This window comes from Leptinotarsa decemlineata, unplaced genomic scaffold (assembly GCF_025532065.1).
Source record: "Leptinotarsa decemlineata unplaced genomic scaffold, Ldec_3_MD MMD2_tig00002159_RagTag_RagTag, whole genome shotgun sequence".
NCBI classification, from domain to species: Eukaryota; Metazoa; Arthropoda; class Insecta; order Coleoptera; family Chrysomelidae; genus Leptinotarsa; species Leptinotarsa decemlineata.
This window is the reverse complement of record NW_027412574.1, coordinates 2,569,060-2,595,511: the sequence shown is the minus strand read 5'-3', so window position 1 is coordinate 2,595,511 and position 26,452 is coordinate 2,569,060. Positions and strand designations below refer to the sequence as shown.

Genomic DNA, 26,452 nt, shown 5'->3' with positions numbered 1-26,452 from the left:
TGTTTTCCATGGTGATTTCAGGGCACCGCATGATTCAATGAAATTGATGTAATTCAATCCCTTCAAATGATTTCAGACAACAATTCAGCAAGTAGCTGTTCACCGAGTGCGATTTTTTCTTTAAAAATTAACAGTTGTTTCGGTGTTGCAATGAGTATGAAGATTAATTTTGTTTCGGATGGTAAAATTTTTCCTCAATATTTTGATAAAGGACCCCGCACATTTCTTATGAGAAATGGCTTGCCTTGAATTTTGCCGAAATTTTGATATTGTAACGGTTTAAAGAATTAACTGTCTTAAGCAAATTTACTTTTACAATATTTCACTATTACAACTAATTTATGTACAACGCTTAATTTATCTTTACAGTTTGATTTATTTTAAACGCACGATTCACTTTCTAGGTACAGACTGCCTGGCTGACTAGAAGCGGCGCCTTTTTATATTGCCAACGATCGCTTCGGATCTCTCTAGGGATTTCGGGACTCATCTACACCTTTCGCGATGTTTCGCGATGAGTCATGCGTTTGCTGAGATATCGGTCAGGGCCGGCTTCAGATTCATTACATTGCCTCCTTCTTAAAGACGTTTCGCCCCGAAATGTCATCCTTGGCGTTTGTCGATACCTGAAGGACTCTCTATATCTGCACTGTGAAGTTCGATGGAAGTAACACTCCACAGTCTTTATGCACGGTCGAGCCCAGAGGCTAATTTCGGGATTGCCAGGTCCACGAGATTTTGGTCGAGCATCGTGTCCCTCAGTCTGGTAAGACTCCTCCAGACATCTTTATACGACGGTTTGTCTCGAGAATGCTTTTTGGTCACTAAGTAGAAAATATTTCTCTGACCCTTCTTCAACTGTAGCACCCATCCGACTTCTGGATTCTGTTCTCGTAATGTTTGGAGCTGACCGAATTTCTTGTTGAATACCACAGCGATACCCTTGGACATTTGAAGATCCTCTGCCACGCAGTGAGCTAATGGGTAATCAACTGGAACCTTGAAAATGTCTCGTGGCTTTTCTCGAGTTACCCCATGTACGACCTTCTGTCCGTTTGAGTATAAGGACATGAATTGCTGGAACGTCATTTCATCCTCTGGTGCTCTGAGGACGCGAACTTGGTCGTGATTTCCAGCATAAGGAGCCAATCTATTAAAATGGACGACCCTAGGCTTTCCTCGAGGTGGCTTATGGATTCGGTAAACGAGGTCATTATACTTTTTCATGATTTTGTACGGACCCTCCCACGAGTTCCGCAACTTTGGTGATAAACCACGGCGTCGCTTAGGATTGTACAGCCAAACTAGGTCATCGATTTCGCATCCTCCAGCATTCTCCTTGATGTCATAGGCCTCCTTCATTCTATTGCTGGAACTCCGAAATTTCAGAGGGACTCGTTCATAAATGTCGTCCATTCTCTGCCGAAGCTTGCTGACATAGTCTTCCCCCGCAGTGTCTTGTTCTGGAGGCGTCCCAAATTTTAGGTCGCAAGGAAGCCGCAGCTCTCGGCTCATTATAATACTGGCAGGAGTTTGGCCGGTTGACTCATGCACTGCCGAACGATAAGCCAGCAGGAACGGGTGGAGGTATTGGTCCCAGTCTCTTTGATGGTCAGAGACTACCTTGGACAAGTGGCGGTCTAAAATCCGTTCCACCATTCCATCGGACTGTGGATGTAAGGCTGTGGTTCTTGTCTTTTGAATGTTCAACAGTTTACATATTTCTTGGAACAGGTTGGACTCAAAATTTCTGCCCTGGTCCGAATGCAGCTCCAATGGGACACCGAATCGACATATCCAATACGATTCTCTCGAAAGGACTACCTACGTTATACTGGCGCATTGGAGCTTTCGGTCGTATCCTAGGTCCGTTACTGGCAGCGCATGCAGCACACTTTCTGCACCAGTCCTTGACGTCGGCTTGACAATTAACCCGGTAAAACCGTTGTCTTACTTTCTGGAGGGTCTTCGTTACTCCCAGATATCCTCTAGTGACTCCATCATGGATTTCATTGAGCATCTCCCGTCGTCTGCTCCTGGGTACCACTGTCTGGCGCCTTTCTTCTGCACCGTCTTCAGACTCCAACACCCGCTTCAGAAACTCGTTTTCCAAGGTAAGGGAGTTCCATTGTGCCCAGTAGGACTTAACCGCTGGCGAATAACCTGCTACCTCCTGCCACGATGGTCTTCGATTACTTTTCTTCCATTCGATGACTAAACCAAGATCTGGGTCTTTCTCTTGGTCTTCCTTGATCTTATTATCCTCCCAGTTGTCCCAGCTACAAATAGCTGCTTCCTTCTCTTCTGCTCGTCGACAATGTGAGCAGTCATCGGGGCATGGTCTCCGTGATAGGGCATCTGCGTTTTTATGGCTAGTCCCAGCTCGATGTTCTATTTCGAAGTCAAATTCTTGAAGTCTTTCAATCCAGCGTGCTACTTGGCCCTCGAGATTTTTGAACTGCAGCAGCCATTTGAGAGCTGCATGGTCCGTTCTCAACAGAAATCTTCTTCCATACACGTATTTGTAGAAATGTTCTACACCTTTCACAACGGCCAACAGCTCTCGCCTGGTGACACAATAATTGCGCTCTGGTTTACTGCGCGTTTTGCTGAAATAGCCAATAACTTTCTCTTGTCCATCCTGGATCTGAAAAAGGACCGCTCCAAGTCCCACATTGCTGGCGTCTGTATCTAAAATGAACTTTCCGTCAGGTAGGGGGTAGCTTAAAACAGGAGCGTTGATCAAAGCTCTTTTCAATTTCTTGAATGAGTCTTGGCATTCCTCAGACCACTGGAACTGGATCTGCCCTTCTGTGAGTCGGGTCAATGGTTTTGCGATGTTGGCAAAATGGTTTTGCGATGTTGGCAAACCCCAGCACATATCGGCGGTAGTAGGTGCATAAACCAATGAAGCTCCGGAGCTGATGTACGTCTTTTGGAATGGGCCAATCCTTAACTGCTTTGATCTTTTGTTCGTCTACCGCCACTCCTTCCCCAGAGATAACGTGGCCAAGGTAACGGACTTCTTTCTGCAACAGATGGCATTTCTTGGGACTAAGTTTCAATCCAGAACTCTTCAGACGCATGAATACCTCCTCCAGATTTTTCAAGTGATCGTGGAACGATTTTCCGACCACGATTATGTCGTCGAGATACACTAGACACGTCTTCCATGAGAGCCCTTCGAGAACCATCTCCATCAATCTCTCGAAGGTCGCTGGAGCATTACAAAGCCCGAATGGCATAACCGTGAACTGCCACAATCCTGAGCCGATGGTGAAAGTTGTCTTTTCTCGATCTTCTGGGGCCAATTCAACTTGCCAATATCCACTTTTCAAATCCAAGGTCGAGAAAATTATGAAGAGCGTGTCTAGGGTGTCGTCGATTCTTGGAAGAGGGTAGGTGTCTTTCTTCGTCACGTGATTTAGTTGGCGATAATCCACGCAGAACCTTGTCGAGCTGTCCTTCTTCTTCACTAACACGACTGGGGAAGACCAGGGGCTGTCAAAAGGTTCGATGACTCCTTCTTTTCCAATATCGCTGACTATCTTGTCTGCCTCTTCTCTCTTGGCAAGAGGGAGTCTTCTAGCTGATTGCCGGATTGGTCGGGCATTCTCAGTGCCGATTCTATGTAGTAATCTTTATTATAAGATACATCCTAATCTTACAAGCCATAATAACTAATTAACAATTGAAATTTCCATAGTGCCAAAAATATTAATAAAATTCAAATCTGTTTATAGATAATAACAATAATGAAGATAAACTAAATAAAAAGATAATAATAAAAAATATACAATTTATAAGACCCAATGTTGAAAACCAATAGTGATATACATATTTTCCAACTAACTAACGCTCTAGGTATTCCAATAATTTACTTTTAAACCCTCTTACAGTATTTTCCTCTTTAATGGCATTTGGTAAATTGTTAAATTCCCGTAGTCCCTTGTAGAATAAGTTTTTCGTTCCGCCACCAGTGTGAGTTCTATATATAAGAAAATTATTATAAGATCTTGTCTCATGTTCATGTATTTGATTATTGAAAACCAAACATTCATCAAAATATGTTGGTTGGAGACTTTTGGTTATTTTAAATATAAAAACCATTGTTAAAAAGAATAATCGATTTGAAATCGACAGCCATTGTAGTATATTTAACATGTGATCAATGGAAGTATAACGACTGCATCTTAATATAATTCTCATGCCCCTATTTTGGAGTTTTTGAAATTGGGAAAGCCTATTTTGGTTTATTAAATGCATTAAAGTTGGACAGTACTCAAAATGAGGTTTAATTATACAATTATATGTTAATATTCTGGAGTTAATAGTCGAATTATCTGCTATCCTAGAAAAAAAATATATAATTTTTTTGAATTTTTTTTTATAACGTATTCAGCATGACTGTTCAAACTCAAAGTGTTATCTACAATAACTCTCAGATATTTCATTTCAGACACATATTCCAAGGTAGTGTTACCAATTTAAATTTTTATTTCATTATAATCAATAGAGTTCAGGTTATATTTAGCTGTTATCACCATAGCTTTTGTTTTATCTGCATTTAATTTTAATTTATTCATATGTAAATATTTTTCGATTTTCTTCATAGAACCTTTGAGAGTATCTACAACATCGTGAGTTCTGTATTCGAAGTATAAATGTATCGTCTGCAAACAGATTAAGTTCATGTAGTCCAGGAAAAAAATAAATATCATTTAGGTATATAATAAATAAAAGTGGGCCAAGTACACTTTCCTGGGGAACACCAATGTTGATATCTATCTCATCAGATATTTTTGAAATGATTTTAGTTTTCTGTTTTCTTTCACTAAGGTAACTAAGAAACCATGCCAGCACAGAGCCTGTTAACCCGTAATAATTTAATTTTTTTATCAAAATGTTTCTGTCAATTGTTTCAAACGCGCGTCAAGAAAGACAGCTACAGTGTATTTATTTTCATCATACGCATTTTTTCATCAAGAGAAAGTATACTGAATAGCTGATTCACAGGAATTATTTTTTCTGAATCCTGACTGTTTACCTAAGAATAATTCATTATCATCCAAGTATGCAACTAATTGTTCATAAACTGCTAGTTCAAGGACTTTCTCTAAAGTTGGTAGAGTATTAATAGGGCGAAAATCGCTTGCTTCAATTGTATTACTAACCTTTGGTATAGGAATAACAGAAGTTATCTTCAGTTGATCTGGAAATATTCCTTTATCCAGAGATGTATTCACCAGGTTTAATATCACATACCCAAATACCTCGAATGTTTCTTTAAAAATTTGCTATTCAGTACTTCAGACTTGTTTTTATTGTCTGAGGAATGAATAATCTTCCGCAGTTGAGTCATCGTTAATAGTTTAAATTTGGAAAAAGAACTGTTTATAACTGAATAATTTGTGGATGACCATTCATCAGATTGAGGGATAATCTTAGATATATTTGAAATACTATTAACAAAGTAATTATTGAAATTCTCAGCTATCTCATGTTCATTTTCACTAATTGTTATTGAATTGTTTTCACGAAAGATGATTTTATTCATTTTACTATTGTTAACCGGATTTATTATTGATTTAAGATGTTTCCACATCTGTCTTGGATTATTACGATTTGCATCAATTTGTTGTTCATAAAAAAACTGATTTCTAACAATTTTATAGTTTTCCCAGAATTGTCCTGAACTGCTCTCAACTATGCTGAACCACATTCGTTCTGCCGCCTTTTCCTTCTCCAATGTCGAAGATTTCCTGGTACTTCTTGACTAACTCCCTCAGTTTTGATCGGTGAGTTTGTGGTATGTCCTTGAAGAAAATGTCAATCAACTTCTCCAACTCTTTAGGCAAGTTGTTGGCTTGGCTAACCGAACTGCGTACACTCCGTGTCACAGAGGAAATGGACGAACAGTGCTCCAGCATTGTTCCTTTCTTCAAGGTCACGGGAAAGTAGTTGACATTCATGATCCTGACCGGCACAACTTTATCAACACTCAACAGGGTCTTCCCCAGTGCGATTCCTCGTCCAATTTTCTCACGTGTATCTTGGGCTCGAACATTACCATCTTGCCACTGCTCGCACTTCCGTCCAAGCGAGCCTCCAGGATGGTTTCAGCCCTTTCAGGTACGCACATGTCTTCAGCCAATAGGACCTTTATCGTCTCTTCGCTTCTTCCATGAAGCACCAGCTCTTCTCCGCCGACACGTAGGACGCCGTCTTGGAAATTAAGCTCGAACCCTCTGGAATTCATTATGTCAATTCCAATGATTGCATCGTCCTCGATGTCTGCCACCAATGCTCGATGTTTCAATTTAGTGCTGCCCAACACCAGTTCAATTGGTAATTCTCCAAGTACAGTGGCTGGCTCCTCTGTTGCGGTGCGTAGTTTCCAGCTTGACGGTGTTTTGGCAAAGGTTGGCACAAGAATGGTTCTCGTCGCACCTGTATCTAGCAGCATGGTGCAAGGCTAGTTGTTGATGCCGTCTACGAAAACACCTTTGTCTTGTCGTTGACGAACGGCAACATATGCGTTTTTACGGGGAGTTGCTGGGTACAGGTCGACAATTGCCCCTTCTCATCGACCCCCTTTAGTTTTCCTGATTTGGTGTCGATTCTTTAAAAGCTGGACATTAGCTACGCACATGCCCAATTTTCCCACAGTTCGAGCATCTTATATTTTTCCTCTCAGGCAAAACTTCCTTCATTACTTTTTTGATGGTGGCCTCAATATCTGCAGGCACTTGTCCATCTTTGGGACAAGATGTTTGGGATGAACTAGCGTCAAGGCCTGCTTCGTTTCTTGGTCGTGAAATCCATCCAAGAATGCCTGAACTGCTAACCGCTCCATTACATTTTCGGGTGTAGCAGAATATGCCAGACGGACCAATTGAGCTATGTCGGCTTCAAACTCCTGTAGGGATTTTCCTGATTTCTGGCAGCGGCTCTTCAGCTGTGAATGATAAACGCTTTAAGTGGGCCTGTCCATACCGCAGCTCAAGATGCTTTATGAGTTGGTCATAGTCTTCCTGTTCTTGGGCCGTGAGGGTATGCAGAATATTCGTTGCTTCTCCACGCAACGCCAATGTTAATGCTACCGCCTTTTCTTCTGCATTCCATCCATTCGCTCTGGCCGCAGCTTCAAACTGTCGGCGATAATTTGCCCAAGGAGTTTTTCCGTCGAACTCGGGCGGCTTCATAGAGAGTGTTCCTGGTTCAGGATTGAGTTTGACGTCTTTCAGTTCCGGAATTGAGTTTTCATTAACCGTTTCTGTGGGGTGGGCAGAACTATCGATTTGGTTTTGCAACTTTCTAATTGTTTCCTTTATCTCGCTGATGTCTGCCTGAACTCCGCCTTTGATTTTCTCTACTTCTGTGTTCATTTCCTTCCTGATTTTATCTATTTCTGTCTCGATGGTTCCTATCCTTTCTTCGAGTAGGCTCGCCACACTACAAAGCTCTTTCTTCAAGCCTTCTGCATTCTCTAGAAGTTCTTCTTTCAAGCTATTCGAATTCTCTAGAAATTTATCTTCCAAACTTTTCGAATTTTCCAGAAGCTTGTCTTCTAGACTCTTCGAATTTTCTAGAAATTTATTTTTCAAGCTTTTCGCATTTTCCAGAAGCTTCTCTTCAAGGCTTACCGAATTTTGTTGAAGTCCATCGAGTTTGCTCATTATTGAACTCAAATCACCGCCAGAGACTTCGAATAAATATATTTCGAGATCTTCTCCTGATTAAATCAAGCTATCCCACAGTCTCTTCTGGAGTACTGATTTCTTCCCGGAAGAATCTAGCTCTCTCTCCTCCAATTCTTGCTTCAAGTCCACTAGCCACACTTTCGTCGAACACATTTTGTCTCTTATTGTCTATTTTCCACAAAACTGACTACGTCCACTTATTTTATTCGAGTACGAAACACTTATTTATTTTCACAAATCTATTTTTCGCGAGAAAGACCTATCAGTTTATGTTTCCGTAGTCCGGTACTGTTCACTTCGCGAAACACAATGAATCACCAGTCTATCTGCGCGAAAGTTTTATAGTCAATTTCACCGTAATACAAAAATTGTCCACTAAGCGCTCACAAAATTATTTTAAAAATCCACTTCTAATCACCAATTGTAACGGATTAAAGTATTAACTGTCTTAAGCAAATTTATTTTTACAATATTTCACTATCACGACTAATTTACGTACAACACTTAGCAACTAACGCTTAATTTATCTTTACAGTTCGATTTATTTTAAACGCACGATTCACTTTCTAGGTACAGACTGCCTGGCTGACTAGAAGCGGCGCCTTTTTATATTGCCAACGATCGCTTCGGATCTCTCTAGGGATTTCGGGACTATCTACACCTTTCGCGATGTTTCGCGATGAGTCATGCGTTTGCTGACTGAGATATCGGTCAGGGCCGGCTTCAGATTTATTACAATATGTTGTAGTTCTTGATGTGCTGATTGAAAGTGTCCACAGCCAAAGCTCAGAATTGTACAGTTTTCGAGATGTGAACCTTTGAATATAGATTTTTTCTATTTTTTGCAGTTTTTGCTTATCAATCGAGAGCTCTCACTTTTGGTTGGGATAGAATTTGGATGTTCAGCAACCAGAATTAGTTTTACGAATAATCTTCTTCAGTTATAATAGATGCCGCCATCGATAATTTTTCATACACTGCTTCACACTATCTCGATAATCTGAGAATGTGGTGCTGTGAAATTTTCCTCAGATAGGCTCAAAATGGATGATAGCATCTCACAGCATCTGTATCTTTCATAACTGAGAGTGGTCTCCAGATAGAATGAATGGGTTCAGGTATTGGAAGCGAACTATTTAGTATTTAGTTGTTGTTGTTATTTTAGGAAATAAGAGTTCACTTAGTTCAGCTGAAGTATAGTAACACGAAAGTAAATTGGTTTGCAATTTGTTGATGTTAATAATTGGAATGTCAGGAGTATAAGAATTCCTAGAGACCATTTCTTTTGAGGCATTTTCAAAAAATAAATTGAACATTTTTGCCACTTCTAATGAATTATCGATCAAGCATTCTTTATCTATTAATGTCTTTAACAAGTTTCCCGGCACCTTTGCTTTGTTGTTTCATAATTTCATGATTTGTATTACTTTCTTCTTTTAATAAATTGATTGATGATATTATAGAGGTCTGCCATATCGAGTGATTTCATGACATTTTTCGTTTTGTTTTCACCAAACACTCTCATGGGAGGCCCATATAAAAACTGTATGCTCCAGACTAAGTACCTGCTGTTACATGATAAGGCAGCTCAGAGACTTTGTTTCTTTCAATGTATTTAAATTACTATATTATTTACTTGTTCAGTTAGTTCTACAGTATGGATTAGTATTTTGAGGTTCCTCGCCACATGCTGATAAGGCATCCAGAGCACAGAAAAAATATTAAGAGCTATGTTCATTGTCCATTCATTGTCAACATATAAAGACCAATTCAAAAGATCGCAAATAAATATTTGCCCAGCTTATACATATTTCAAATAATTACATATATTAAAGAAAATGAAAACAGGTTCAAGAGTTAAATTATTATAAATTTAAATGTATATGTGAGCTTAAACGAGATATCTGTAATATGGCTAACATGTCATTTAGTATTAAACTCAAACATTTTCTGACAGAACAAATATTTTATAGTATAGAAGAGTTTCTCAACTTTTAAAATGTGTTTCGTTTTTCAATATTGATTTTTAAAATCTTGACTCGCTAATATTAATTCTTAAAATATTAACTTACTAATTTTAATTATAACTTTAATTTCACTGTAACTTTAATTTCAACTATATGTTAATTATCTAAACTGCATATTTACATCCCATTTTTCTGTCTAGTCCGATAAAGATGCATCTGTCTTTGATCTTTGTTGATTGAATATTTATGTATTTTTTTGTAAAGAATAAATTGATTTGATTTGATTGAATACCCATATCATGGAAATGCTTAAGAACCAATCATGATGACATGTTATTTTTCGTATTCTTCATATGCATCAAACTCTTTCATTTGAAACCCAATTCATGTAGTTACATAAAAAATTAGTCCACCAAATTAAAAGGTTAACCAGATTGGAGTTAAAGTGATGTCATGTTATTTTTCCCATTTCTTTCATCAAACGTTTTCATTTGATAGGGCACATAAAAAATAAATATCCACCATGTTGGATGAAGATTGGAGTCACCTAGCTAAATATGAATTTTCATCCAAACAAACGTTAGCTAACTATGCATTTTCATCCAAACTGAACGTGTGTGCAAATTTTCAACCCAATTGGTTAAGGATAACTGCTTTGAAATTCAGTTGCAAGATTTGACCCGAACTTATATACGAACCACATATACTAAGGGTGGATTTAGATCAAAATTTTGGGGAGGGGTTAATTTCTGATTTTCAGGAGCGTGTGCGTGTATATATTACAATAATCATGTTAAGTATATTTAATATTCAAAACAAACACTGTTTCCAAACACCAGAACTGCAACACTCTTTTCGACGCGCGTTTCACCAACCAAGTTGGCATCTTCAGGAGATGAAGTTCACTAATATGTTAATCTTGACCTGGTCTCTATTTATATCTAACAGGGTACACTTTACTTCCAAAAAAAGAAAGAAAATGGATTATCATATATGATTGAAAAAGAAAGATGTTTTCTATCAAAAAGCAGACAAGGTTATGATATTGGACAGTTAGATTACTATGGGAGAATTGATAATTTAATTGATAACAGTCCCTATAATAAATGGTTTCAGAAGTGAAAAACACACTCAAGATGTGTCCAGGAGTCTACAGGTTTCTAATATTATAGTGTCTAAACTAAACAGCCTGCCAAAAATTCACAAATTGCCTATGCCATAAGTTTCATCACTTATAAAATTGCTAAATGGCTAGCCAAACAATTTGAAACTCTCAATCTCATGATCGACTTTATGTTTTGTTGATTCACTTGAATTCATAGATGAAATTGAAGATGTAAAGTTGCGGGATGGAGATATTTTAGTATCATGTAATGTATACTCGTTTCCCTATACCAAAAACTATTGAATATTTGAGAGATTTTCTGAATGTCAATGTGTGAATCTTACAAAAATGAAGCAATTAATTTCAAAAAATTAACTATACAAAGATGTGTAGATCATGCAAAGAAGTAACTTTCATACAAAACTGAGAGAAAAGCACTCACGAAACAGCTACTTTCACACAAAAGAAAAATACTTTCCAAACAAATAATTTTATATGAACATTGAATTATACAAAAAACACTTTTCCCTATTCAGTTTATATTCCAAACATTCGTTATGGAATTGAATCAGATATCATTCACAGGATTACTACACAATATAGTGAATAAAAGAGCACATTATAAGAAGAAGCATTCAATTCATTCATAAAATTACGACTTTATCACGAATGAGTTAAATCTACTAATGTCATCGATGATAGTACGTAATGACATTAATTCGCTTATTTGAAAAAAATCCCAGCCATAAGAATCTTGTTCAAATTGAAAGAGGTATATTTTTAAGAGTGATTAATTTTTTGGGAAAGGTTTCGGCTTTCAACTTCTCCATCTTTTCAATGAATATGTCCTAAAAATATACTCCTTTCAATTTATACTTAAAAGAGTCGTAAGGAGTGAGCGCGTTATACTGAAATCTAATTTAGAATTCTGCGAGAAAATGATGATGAAAATGAGTTAATGAATGTTTCATATTTGCGGAAAAAAAATTTTGAAACGTTAATATGGAACTTTATGAAAAAAATATTGACTCAGCGGGATTCTACATCCAGAAATAGACAGAGTTTGCTAGAAACATTTTTTCATATAATGTGTCATTTGGCCGGCATATTGAAATTAAGAGTATTTTGAAATTTTTTATGGGAATGTGTTACCCCACGACAGAATCCTAAACTGAAAATCGTATGAAATAGCGTTGGCCACATCACACTGGAATTTGTACGGTTTGTTTACTATTGCCTTTTAAGCAGGCCACTACTCTGTAGTGGAATGAGGTCGAAGGAATGACAATTCTAAAGCAGGTGGATCGATGGGATTAGGAATATTCGATCATAAATAACTCATTAGCATATCTAGTAGGTACCTACTGTTGACACTTATGACGAAACCGCAATATATAATTGGGATTTCAGAAACGTAAATATCTTTATGAATTAGTCTAGAGATTTCTGAAGTAGAGTACTGACCAGAGGCGGACCAGATTAAATTAGGTGGTGTGTTTAGTGTGTGTGCATTCGCTAGTGTATGTTATTGTGCTATTTTTCAATATGGGTCGACTAAGTACGCAGAAGAAAACTCGATTTCCATCTTCGAGCAATCGAAGTCGACGATTAATATCCAAAAGGTATGTTCATTAGTCTAGTCAACATGGTTGTATTTGTTTCGTTGATTATAAATATTTAAATTGAAGCTTTTTTTTTAGTTAGCAATGTGATAAATTATGATTTAAAAAGAGAAATGATTCTTCAATATTGAATACTAATGTTGATTAACAAAACCGTTTTTAAGCAACAAAAACAATTTTGTAAAGTTGTTTTTTTAAATCATAATTTGCATCGAAGATTAGATTTCCAACAATATTTTGGAAATCATCTTATAAATAACGCACATGTTTATAACAATTTTTAAAACAATAAAAGGTAAAAATAAAAAAAAAATTTTAGGTAGTAAACGAATAAATAATAATAATAAAAAATGTTTTCATGATATATTCAACTTTTCTATTTTTCACCGATGTAAATTGTTAATAATGTGAAGAATAACATTTTTTTTATTCTGCCAACTGGAAGCTATTCTCAAAGCCTTCGAAGAATCGTTCCACGAACAGAAAAATTCTGAGATTTGTGGTTTAACAATAATCGCACTTGCAATGTTAATATTGAAGCTACATGAAATTGTTAATTAACTAAACCATAACTTATTGAAAAATCGCGATAAAAATTTTTAGCCAGTGGATTATTATTCTTTGATTTATCCTGTAAGTTCCTGAATTTTTTTTAGGATTATTCAGCAAAAACTTGGGAGAGGTAATAGTCGTGAGCAATCTAGTTGGCCAGAACAGCAAACTGCTGTACCGGAGAGTTTACCTTCCACTGCAAGACTAGAACTCGAGGTTAGAACTGACACCCAACAACTCCCTGATATAGAAAGATTTTCATCAGATGAAGATTACCTAGAGATAATGGAAAAGTATGTAATTATGTCTGCTCCTTGATTGTATCATATTAATAATCAACATTATTGAGTTGCATTGACATATTATATTTTTTCAGGCAAGTGGCTACGACCCATGAAATTTTCAGTGGTAGGCGGATTTTCGACATAGAACATTTATTTGCACAAATTTTTAGTGGCAAAAAACATGAACCATTTTCTTGTGATATAACAGATATGGTTCCAATTCGAGAAACAAGAAAGGGCCTTTTTCGCAGTTTTGTTCTGAAATGCAAAATGTGTTGCTTAATCCAAACTATCACAACGGAGAAGTCAGAATGCACTGAAATGGATATCAATTCGGGTTTAGCCGTAGCTGCCATTTCTACAGGAATCGGTTTTTCGCAACTCGATGAAATAGCTGCCACTGTCAACATGCCCATGATGACCAATAAAACTATCAATAAATATCACGATAAGGTTTCCGATGTCCTGAGAAAATCTGCATGGGATTCAATGCAAGAGGCAGCCGAAGAAGCAAATCTAGAAAGAGACGTGGGAGATATTGACAATGACGGAGTGCCATGTATAACAGTTGTCACAGATGGGGCCTGGTCTTATAATGTTAATTATGATGCATTATCTGGAGTGGTGAGTAACTTATTGATAATGAGAAATGGAATTGCCATTTCTTCATAAAATGAAAAAAAAATATCACTAAAAGATTTATGTTTCAGGGATGTATTATTGGGTATCCTACGGGCAAGCTGTTGTACTTGGGCATTAGAAACAAATATTGTTCAATTTGTGCAAAATTCCAGCATAAGGATATTGAAATACCCCAGCATAAATGCTATAAAAATTGGTCAGGAACCTCCACTTCTATGGAAACTGATATAATAGTGGAAAGTTTCAAATGTAGTGAAGAATTACACAGTCTGAGATATTGTAGGATGATAGGAGATGGCGATTCTTCGGTACACAACAAACTGTTGGAATGTAGGCCGTGTGGAAACAAATTAGGCCAAAAAGTAGAATGCACAAACCATCTACTTAGAAATTTTTCTTCAAATTTGAGGGACATATACGGTAAGTTGAAGTATTATAAGTTTTTCCCATAATCTAATTAGTATATAAACCTACTGATACAGTTTATTGTATGATTTTCACTACAAAAGGTTTTACAAAAACCGCGACACGTGTTTCGCTAGCCAATAGCTTTCTCAAGCATTAATAATAATTACAACCATTGAAAGAATTAACCTGAAAAGGTCATGTATAAATTCATCAATTATATGAATACATTACAACTAAAGATAAATACTGTAATTATACTGAAGATAATTAACTTTTCTTACCTGAAAATAACCATATATTGCAAAGTATAGAAATGAACAAATTTAGAAACTCTCAACATCTGATGAATGATCAAATTGAATTGAATAATTCGCCATTATCAAATATGTTTATTTCCAGGTCGAAAAGTTAATTATCTTCAGTATAATTACCGTATTTATTTTTATATGTAATTTATTCATATGAAATATTAATTTTAATCTGACCTTTTCGAGTAAATTCTTTCATTAGAGAGTAGAAATCCACAGAAATTTAAACAGATCTTCATTTCCAGAACCAAAAAAAAAAGATTACAAGTACGCAAAAAAAAATTTCATCCGAAAGTGAAATCATCCATGCCTGATGAAGATTATGGACCAGAAGCATGTGTGCCACCTTTACCGTTGGATGATGAAACATATAAGAAAATGGAAACTGAATTTTTGAACAAATTGAAGAAGACCCAACAAGAAATTCAATATATCGAAAGAGCTACAGTTGGGCAAGCTGGTAATCCCTTATGTTCTTAGAATAACAGCTTCCCACTTTGGATAGATTTGTAAAATGCGGTAAACTACTTCAAGGGCAAATTGTATAAAAAATATGTTATATAATAAATTTTCAAGTAATCAAGCCACTCGGTATGGCAAAGCAAACGAGTCCCATGCTATTCAATCATTCAGGGAAAAATTTAGTCAAGAAGTGAAGAACTGTGGCCTCTTTATTGACAAGGATCTTCCATTTTTGGGAGCAACGCCAGATAGTTTTGTTGAGGAAGATAAATTATTAGAAATAAAATGCCCTTCCAGTATTTCTAAAATGAGTCCTGAACAAGGTATTGCTGAGAAAAAAATAACATTTGCTGAGTTGAAGAACAATCAAATGCGATTGAAAAGGAATCATGCTTATTATTTTCAAGTTCAAGGCCAACTTGCTATTACTCGCCGAAAATCGTCATATTTTTGTATATGGAGCCCTCTTGGATTACTTGTGGAAGAGGTGAAGATGCTTTCTTAAAATAAAAAAAAATTGTCTATCAACACAAAGAATACTAACTTAAAAATTTTGTTGCATATAGAAAAAGATCATTTATTTTGGGAAAATGAGATGTTACCGAAATTGAAAGATTTTTACTTCAATCACCTTTTGCCAGAGTTAATTGATCCACAATATCCAAAAGGAAGACCAATTAGATAATAGTTTGTAGTCACAAGTTTTAGAGTAATTATATTAGGTACTTTCTAGTTAAAAAAATGAATCAATCCTGACAATGTGAATTTATTTTTGAAATTTGATAACTGATATAATTTACCAAAAAAATGAGGTGATACTTTAGAGTAGTGCAATAAATTGTTTTTGTTGAGATTGAAATATATACTGAAAAGGTATCTTTTGTCCCGTAAAGAGGAATATTTCCTAATCCCGGGCGGTCGTATCTGCTATTCGTTTCTTCCTTTTACATATATCTATACCTTGGAATTTAGTAATATAAATTTTCTTATACCCAATTTAGATAAGCGAACTAAATGTATTCACAAAATAATAGGAATGATATAAATAGAGTTATTATATAAGTACTTAATTCAAATATACCTTGGAGAAAGAGTTTAAATTATTTCAAATGAATTTTCATGCTCGGAAGAATCATCCGTATATAGACCACAGAAGAAAAACATTTTATGTCTATAAAGCTACGCTGTGTAAACAATAGATCGCTGTCTAACATCGCCCTTCCTAGTTCCTACCTGAAATGTTATGAATGAAATCACAATACCGTTCTCCTTATACCACATTGTCAAACTTTGTTTGCATCAAATGCGATTGTATGTAAGAAGTGTTGGGCGTTCTAGTGCTCTATCTCTCTCTCCTACTCATAAACATCAATTGACGAATCGGTCAGAACGTCTTCCCGCGATCGTTTGAAGGAAATAAGGTCCGCCCCTATTTGTCTCGATAAATTTCAAGGTAATGTCCGATTTGAATCTCACTCAGTGTCCTTACCATTCTTAATATGTTTCACTATATAGTATCTTCTTCAAGCATGTCATTAGACTGATACTTTTGAATTAGTCGCTTAAAGAAGGTACTGTATAGTGGAACACATTTCGGTTTCGAAAACTTTTTTGTGTAACGATCGCAGAATAAAGTGTTTTCTAAATATTCATTATGGATTTTTCAGCATCAGCACTAGCCAAATGTAACAAAAATGATAGTGAAATAACCTACAAGTAAAAATATAATAATTGAATAATTTTGCATCCCTTTAATTTTTATTTTTTTATTTATTCAATTATTATATTTTTACTTGTAGGTTATTTCACTATCATTTCATTTCAGGTTTATTGTTGCTTAATATAATTGTTATTTTCAACTATCTTTTTTTAATCATTCTTTTTTACTTGTTTCAGGGAGTTCAAATCATTTTATATAATAGACAATGGAAGTCCGAACTAGTGAAATTCATGAACCATTTTCTTGTGATATAACAGATATGGTTCCAATTCGAGAAACAAGAAAGGACCTTTTTAGCAGTTTTGTTCTGAAATGCAAAATGTGTTGCTCAATCCAAACTATCACAACGGAGAAGACAGAATGCACTGAAATGGATATCAATTCGGGTTTAGCCGTAGCTGCCATTTCTACAGGAATCGGTTTTTCGCAACTCGATGAAATAGCTGCCACTGTCAACATGCCCATGATGGCCAATAAAATCATCAATAAATATCACGATAAGGTTTCCGATGTCCTGAGAAAATCTGCATGGGATTCAATGCAAGAGGCAGCCGAAGAAGAAGCAAATCTAGCAAGAGACGTGGGATTATATAAGTACTTAATTCAAATATACCTTGGAGAAAGAGTTTAAATTATTTCAAATGAATTTTCATGCTCGGAAGAATCATCCGTATATAGACCACAGAAGAAAAACATTTTATGTCTATAAAGCTACGCTGTGTAAACAATAGATCGCTGTCTAACATCGCCCTTCCTAGTTCCTACCTGAAATGTTATGAATGAAATCACAATACCGTTCTCCTTATACCACATTGTCAAACTTTGTTTGCATCAAATGCGATTGTATGTAAGAAGTGTTGGGCGTTCTAGTGCTCTATCTCTTTCTCCTACTCATAAACATCAATTGACGAATCGGTCAGAACGTCTTCCCGCGATCGTTTGAAGGAAATAAGGTCCGCCCCTATTTGTCTCGATAAATTTCAAGGTAATGTCCGATTTGAATCTCACTCAGTGTCCTTACCATTCTTAATATGTTTCACTATATAGTATCTTCTTCAAGCATGTCATTAGACTGATACTTTTGAATTAGTCGCTTAAAGAAGGTACTGTATAGTGGAACACATTTCGGTTTCGAAAACTTTTTTGTGTAACGATCGCAGAATAAAGTGTTTTCTAAATATTCATTATGGATTTTTCAGCATCAGCACTAGCCAAATGTAACAAAAATATCCGCTCTTTTCAAACTCTAGAAAAATATTCATAACCAGTTAAAAAACTTACCAAATGAAGTTTCATCTACTGTAACAGATGAAATGGGAGGAATAAATGAATCCACATCGTCCAAAATATCTCTTTCGGTGCTTAGGGCTGGCATAACAAAATTCAATTCGAGCTGTGGTAAGAGTGCTCCCATAATAATTGAACTATTTTTTACAACCTAAACAAAGATAAAAACTCAATGTGTTTATTGGAAAATATTACGTCAAGCAATACAAGTAATTATGTTAATTACTCAAAAAAATTGTAGAAAAAATGATATAAGCTCTCCACAAAGCATGTTCTTCAAACCTATTAGCAATTGTGATATCAAGCACATTATCCTGGGTCTAAAAAAGAAATAATCTGCAGGGATCGATGAGATTCCAGCTTTACTACTGAAAGACTGTCAAAGAAATCTCAAGTGAATTGGCCACTCTTGTGAACCTATCAGTTACACAAGGTTGCTTTCCAAAGAAATTAAAAATCACAAAAACCATCCCAGCATTTAAAAAAGGAGACACGCATTGTATAGAAAACTATAGAATGATATGTATACTCAACTGCTTTTCAAAAGATATAGAAACAGCTGTGTAAAATCAATTGATAAATTACCTAGAGCATAGAAAAATATTAACCCCTTGTCAGCACGGTTTCTGATCCAACTACTCTATTGAGACCGCATCAACAGATATGATTCAGTATATCTATGAAAATATCGATGAAAATAAATATGTAGTAGGACTTTTCTTTGACCTCACCCGCGCCTTTGACACCATCAATCCATACTTCTTGAAGATAAAATTAGAATCAATGGGCATTCGAAATTCCATACAATCTTTCATTTTTCATACATGACCGGTAGAACCCTTAAAGTTGAGGTCAATAAAGAACTTTCAGAGGAAAAAATATTTCCCTTGGGACTCCTCAAGGTGGAGTATTGGGTCCTTTGTTGTTTTCATTGTATATCAATGACCTACCTCTCCACATTAACAAAGGGCGGGTCTTCATTTATGCAGATGATTCAACAATTATATTAACTGCTAACGATACATTTGACTTGACGAATGATGTACAACTAGTAGTGAAGAACTTCACTGGATGGTGTGAGAGAAATCACCTCATTGATAATATGGAAAAAATGGTCCTTATCCAATTCAATAGTATCTTAGCATCAGAAAGTACGAAATTCCTTGGTATGGAGCTGGATTACAAATTAACCTTCAACAACCAAATTGATAACATACGTAAAAAACTGAATACACTGTATTATGCTCTTACTAGTCTCAAATCGAACTTTCATAGAAACCACTTGAATAACATGTATTACGCTCTTGTCTACATGGCAATCAGCTGTAATATCATTACATGGGGTAGGTCAACTGAAGTATAACGAGTGTTCATCTTACAAATAGGATTTATAAGACTCACTTTTAGCATGGATTATAATGAATCTTGCAGAAATACTTTCAAACATGAAAATATTCTAACGTTCCCGTGTGTTTACCTATTTAAGTAAGTTATTAATTTATACATTTAATAATAAAGATAAATTTACAAAAAATAGCGATCTTCATGAGCACGATACTAGATATAAAAACAACATACACCTAAATCAATTCAACAGAATATGCCTGCTTCCTGAATGCATAAAATTAGCAAAAAATTAAAAAAAAGTCAAATCCGATCTAAAGAATTTTTTGCTCCATCACTCCTTTTATTCACTAACTGAATACATTGAGTTGAATATTAGAACTAGATCCAATGACCGATAGACACATTTTGAACACTTTTAATATGTTTTATATGTACATTTTATATTTTCAACAAGTTTTGTCAATAGTTGGCATCCAACTTAGACTCATATTTATATATTGTATGCTCCATCAATTACTTGATGTTATTATGTGTAAATACCTGACTACTCAAACTATTATATTTATCTTATCTTTATGACTACCCATTGGACTTATGTCATGTAAATGATTTATGGAGATTAATAAATTTATCTATCTATCTATCTACTTGTAAGTAGATGTTGCTGCACCAAATTTAGACAAAATATATAATTTCTAATATAATACGAGTAGATACCTACAGAAAAAATGAAAACAAAATCTCAACCAGTTGATATTTCTTATTAACTAAAGAATGAGAAAACTATTCGCAAGGCGAGATAAGAAATTCACAGACTATAATTGAAAAATCACTTACTTTGAAAATATTTTCAGCATCCTTTGACATGAGTGTTGTCAATAATGTAACGTCCTCGGCTAATCTTAGAAGAAATAAATATTGATAATGATTTATTTGGATACTAATCAAATTCGAGATGTGGACCAGGACATGAATATCGGCATTTGAAGATTTTGGTATTTCCCCAGAAACTGGTTTCAGTGTTGAATTTGGATCTAAATGAGTGTGAAGCCAAATAGTTACTGGTATCGCTTCCAAAAATGTTACGTATTTATTCCGATTAATTGATCCAGGTTCGTAAAATTCACCCCACACAGGATCAAGATTAATGAACCAAATATCTCTTGCCTCTGTCCATAGCATTTCACGAGTAAACTGAAAATGGAAGTGTTATTAGCTTAAATTTGAATATAGCCTGAAAACAATATTGATACTATGAGGAGATATTTATCTTACATAAGTTAAAGTATTCATCAAATACAGACCGCGATTGGGTATATACATAATTGAAACAAAATGTCATTTGTGTTGCAAAATGAAGGTACCAAGTTACTACGTATGCATATCATGTTCAGGTATTTACCATAAGAGTTGATAAAAAAGAAGTTGAAAGTTTGTTTTTTGACAGGAAATACTGTCATCCGTTTCAAAAACGATTCTGTTTCCACAAAAACAAACTGTATACAAACACATCAACTAATGAATCCCAGTGGCGTAGATATGAATTTTAATGATATATCTACACAAACTCCATGGAGTGGTAACTCCAGCAATTGAACTCTGCCCCTTAAATATTTACAATTAAAAAAGAATGCACTACTGATATCCGACCAAACTTCTTAAACGACAAGTCTGGCGAAAAGTTTTCAGTTCAACCTATTCTGAAACCTGGTTTCAGGGATAATCAATTAGTAAACCCTGCATGTGATAATTAACGTTTTGGAAATGAGAATGTCATAATTATTCTATGACTCAAAAACTATAACATGAATTTGAATACCTTGAACAATATATTTGTAAACAAATAGCCTGGATTAACCACATTACTATCACTGAGACATATACAAGTAGATGTGGCGTAATCTAGCTGTAAAAAGCCTTTCACATAATTTGAAAATATCCAACAACTTTATAGAGTGCGACAGCGTCAATAGGAACAGTGATTATAAAACTGATGGCTATTTATTGGGGAAATCCGCTAAATGGTTTGTATGCAAAGGAATAGTCCAAGATATTCAAACAGAAGAATCGCGGAACAATGTTATTTCCAGGCCACAATCTCATACTTGTGAAATGAATCATTCAATCAAAATAACTGTTACCTAAGCACAATATCAAATTGCCAAAAATGAATTACTTCCGTTCCAAAATGAACAATTTGAAGAATAAAAGTAAATGAACTTGAGAATCATTAACAACTAATTAGGGAGGAAGGTACCTCAAGAATTCAAATCACACCTGAACAAAATAACGAACTCGCCACAGATGCTAGTGATGTTTCAGAATTTTTGGGTATTTCTCAAATTCTGCAAAAACTTGTATACCTAGCCATTTTGGTCAAAATATGTCGCTTCTATGTACAACATTAGCCAATGTCGATATAATGCACCCATTCCAGTCTCTACCATTCTCTAAAATTGAGATCTTGAATACCCTTTCCGGAATGAAAAACAAAAAATCCATGGGGACTGATGAACTATCAATTGTTACTCTGAAAAACATATAGATTTCATTACCAAGCCATTGACACATCTCTTGAATGAATCCCTCATTTGAGGTTATTTTCCTTGTGCATTGAAAGAAGTAGATGTTATTCCGATTCACACAAAAAAAAGGTAGTCCGAAGGAGATCGACAACTAGAGACAAATATCGTTATTGAACTCGTGTTCCAAATTATTTGAATAACTAATTGTCAACAGAGTCATTGATCTATTTGACATCAATAACTTATTTTGTTATCAACATGGTTGGATCATATGGATCATATTTATAATGAAATTGATAATAACAGGTACATGATTTCTGTTTTTTTATCCGACCAGAGCCTTTGATTCCATATGCTCTGATAGTCTTCTTGTTGAAGTTTGGGGCTTCCTAGAAACATGATCAAATGGATTGAATCTTATTTGGATTATAGAAACATGGTCGTGAAATGTAATGGATCAACCTCTAACGCCAGGAATCTGAACCTCAGAGTGCTTCAAGGCTCAGTTAATGGGCCATTACTGTTACTATAATATGATAGTGAACTTCCTTTTCATATCAAAGAGGGGTATATAACAATATTTGCAGATAACACCACTGTAGCTATATCTGACCATAAATCAGAGCAACTCTACTATCAAACTGGATGATGTTTCAAAAAAATTTAGTACTTGGTGTCAAACAAGCTAATACTAAATGTCAGTACACATACTGTACTAATTCTGTACTAAATCAATATATGCCAGATGAATTATGCACAATGATAATATCCTATGTAACTACTTGGACTCCAACTTGACTTGGAATACACAAATAGATAGTGTTTTTTCTCATCTAAATATGGCATATTATGCTATACACTTCTTCGATTGACGACTTGTTTATTTTGTGGAAATTCATGTTCACTGAGGATACACTACAAAAACACACTTTTGTCTATTTTCCACTATATTTCTTTATTGTTGACCGGTTTCGGCTATTATACCATTTTCAAAACTAACTGATTACATTTGAATCCGAGTAATTTATACCTATATTATTCTAGCATAAATGATTTGATATACCTGATATATCTGATATACCTGATATCCGGTACCTGCGTTTCATATACCTGTAAAATCCGTGAACATAACAAAGCTTTCAATATAATGTAGGTTTTGGGATCTGGACTATAGGTTCAGGAGAGGACTATTGTTTAATTCAAGTTGTTCGTTGAGGACAATAGAATTGGGATCTTTCTTTGACCTGTTTATTTCCATAGATTCCAACAGATTCATCATTTTCCCTTTTTCACATGTATGTAGGATCTTTAAATTATCTTTATCTATTTTATGTTTCGAATTTTGAAGATGTTCGTACATTAATGATTTTTTATCCGAAATGACATGTTCGTGGTACCTTGTATCAAAATTTCTCCCAGTTTGGCCTGTATATATGGCAGGGCATTCACCACATTCTATTCGATATATACCAGATCTCTTTCCTTTCTCTAATTTAGCTTTGGCATTAAATAATATGTTTCCTAAATTTCCGTTGGATGTGTAGGATGTTTGTAAATTGAATTTTGAGAGATAATTTTTAATATTCTCGGAGATTCTACCAGCATAATTGATACTAACATATTTGTGTTCTGGTCTTGTGGAAATTGAGTATAGTTCTTTCATTATTGATTTTTGTTGATATTTCATTATTATGTTGTTAACTAGAGTGGTAGGTATTTTGTTATTAACTGCTATTTGTTTAATGATTGCAATTTCACTTCGGAGGTTTTGATCAGAAAGGGGTATTGTGAAAGCCCTATGTATCATTGACCTGAATGCAGACAATTTCTGTGAAATCGGGTTAAAAGAGTCAAAAGGTATTGTGCAATCTGTGAATGTGTTTTTTCGGAAAATGTTAAAATCGAGTTTATCATTGTTTTTGGATATTGTCAGATCTAAAAAATTTATCTCATTGTTCTCTTCTATCTCTACGGTGAATTTGATCTTATCGTGTAGACTATTGAGGAATTTCAAGTAATGAGATATTTGTCTAGTTGAACCATCGAAGCCTACTAATATGTCATATACATATCTAAACCAGAACACAATATGTTTATGGGAAAGACAGTTATTCAAAATTAGATTAGTCTCTAAATTGTTTAGGAATATATCAGCTAGTAACGGACTTATCGGTGATCCCATTGGTAGGCCTGAGTTCTGTATATAAAATGTATTATTAAATTTAAAATAGTTTTGTTTTAAACACGTGTTGAACAGTTCAGAGAGTTCACTGTTGACATATGGGTTAGTATTATGTCTATCTAATATGTTTTTAATCAGGGGAAGGCATTCATCTGTTGGAATATTTGGAAACATGTTCTTGATGTCAAACGATACTAATTTAATGTTGTTGTTAATTTTTATGTTGTTGAGTTTCTTTGTCAAGTCTATAGAATTTAGTATAGTGTGAGAATGTTTGAAATTAGTGATCTCCCTGAATTTGCAATTTAAGGTACAAGGTACCACGAACATGTCATTTCGGATAAAAAATCATTAATGTACGAACATCTTCAAAATTCGAAACATAAAATAGATAAAGATAATTTAAAGATCCTACATACATGCGAAAAAGGGAATATGATGAATCTGTTGGAATCTATGGAAATAAACAGGTCAAAGAAAGATCCCAATTCTATTGTCCTCAACGAACAACTTGAATTAAACAATAGTCCTCTCCTGAACCTATAGTCCAGATCCCAAAACCTACATTACATTGAAAGCTTTGTTATGTTCACGGATTTTACAGGTATATGAAACGCAGGTACCGGATATCAGGTATATCAGATATATCAGGTATATCAAATCATTTATGCTAGAATAATATAGGTATAAATTACTCGGATTTAAATGTAATCAGTTAGTTTTGAAAATGGTATAATAGCCGAAACCGGTCAACAATAAAGAAATATAGTGGAAAATAGACAAAAGTGTATTTTTGTAGTTTATCCTCAGTTATGCTATACAACAATTGAAGCCGAGTTTGGTTGAGGCAGCAATGATGTTCAACTTATATTCAATTTGGAATGGCGAGACAGATACCAATTTTCAAAAGTAAAAACCACTAACACCATCTTCCATTTTCATCATGAAATGCATTTTTTTGCTAGGCGTAACTTGACTTTTTTTTTGACAATTGCTTCAAATGATGATTACAATACACGACATGGCAATCTTTTGCGAATTCCTCAGCATAGATTAACTCACTTCTAAGATTCTCCACACTATAATGAAATTTTATGTTACAACAAATTGCCACAAGAAATCATATTACTAGCGATACATAACATTCCAAAATACAAAGATTTGCTATAGAGAGATGCTAACTGTACTTCTCAGGAGTTCCAAAATTATCCTTTCACAACTGCTTCAAACTACTACATACAACTTTTTTTTTCCTATTTTTGTTTTTTATCTTCTTTTGACGGCAGAATTTTTTAACTTTCCCTTATGTGTCGTTATGTGTGAACTTAAGATTAGGCAAAGTAGGTAAATGATTCTCTAAAGAAAATAACGCCGGCCGCCGCTCGCGGCCGTTCTAAACTTGGCGAGAATAATGCTACCGGCTTCGATAGAATTCCGTCTAGTTAAAGTGTTTTGTTGTATCAACAGTGAAATAAAGTTAAGTTTCATTATTGTACAGTACAGTGTAGTCAATTATTGGTAAACCCAGGAGAAAAACGTAACATTTACTGTCAAAAGTGGGTAATTTACTGAACATTTTCTGTTTTATGGTGAAAACAAGGAGTGTTGATTACGACGAGATGGAAGGGCTTGAAGAATGTTCGAGGCTTCGCATAGTGGCCTGGCGGAGAATGAAAATCGTAGTAGAGAGGAAAAAAGATAACGTTGAAATGAGGATCGTGAATTTCTACTAAGTATTCAGGAAAAACAGAAAATAAGAGACTTGCTGGTAACTATTCAGGATAAACAGGAAAGGGACAGAGAAGACGATCGTAAATTATTAGAAAATATTCAAGAAAAACAAGAAAAAGACAATTAGATGTACCTTTATTAATTGGAAGATTAAAAATCTTCCCAAGTGAGTAAAGAGGAGGTACAAGGATTTATTCAAAAAGAATTTGGAAAAGCATTTCAGGAAACAAAGGGGGAATTTGAAAAAGTAGTCGATGAGAAGCTTGAGGGTGTTGAAAAGAAATTTGAAGAGAAGCTTGAAGGAGTCGGATTGCAAACGTCATGTCCCGCCCTTCTAGCAGTAGTTTTATTAAAACACGAACTTTCTATGGCGAATCTGGTCAATGGTCAATATATCGCAGACAATTTGAGGCCTCTGCGGAAAAATGAAGAGGAAGCAACAGCCCTCATACGTGCACTACGAGCAAAGGCCTCCGAAATTTTACAGAATGTCCCAGTCAAAAAGCAGATAGATTATGAAGCAGTTATATCAGCTTTGGAGGGCAGGTATGGTATTGAGCACCTTCAACAAGTCTGCCAAGCTCAACAAGGTGAGAACTCGAAGTCC

At 35.1% G+C, this 26,452-nt stretch overlaps 1 protein-coding gene across 1 annotated transcript in view; it reads right to left on the bottom strand.

Moving 5' to 3' along the window:
• Positions 1 to 26,452, bottom strand: part of LOC111511192 (bridge-like lipid transfer protein family member 3B) — a 119,937-nt gene that overhangs the window by 21,336 nt on the left and 72,149 nt on the right. Inside the window, exons 13-14 of the mRNA XM_074177051.1 lie at positions 20,245 to 20,601; positions 18,055 to 18,211 (exon numbers count right to left, since the gene is read on the bottom strand). Of these exons, the coding sequence (XP_074033152.1) occupies positions 18,055 to 18,211; positions 20,245 to 20,601 (514 nt within the window). The remainder of the gene's footprint in view (positions 1 to 18,054; positions 18,212 to 20,244; positions 20,602 to 26,452) is intronic.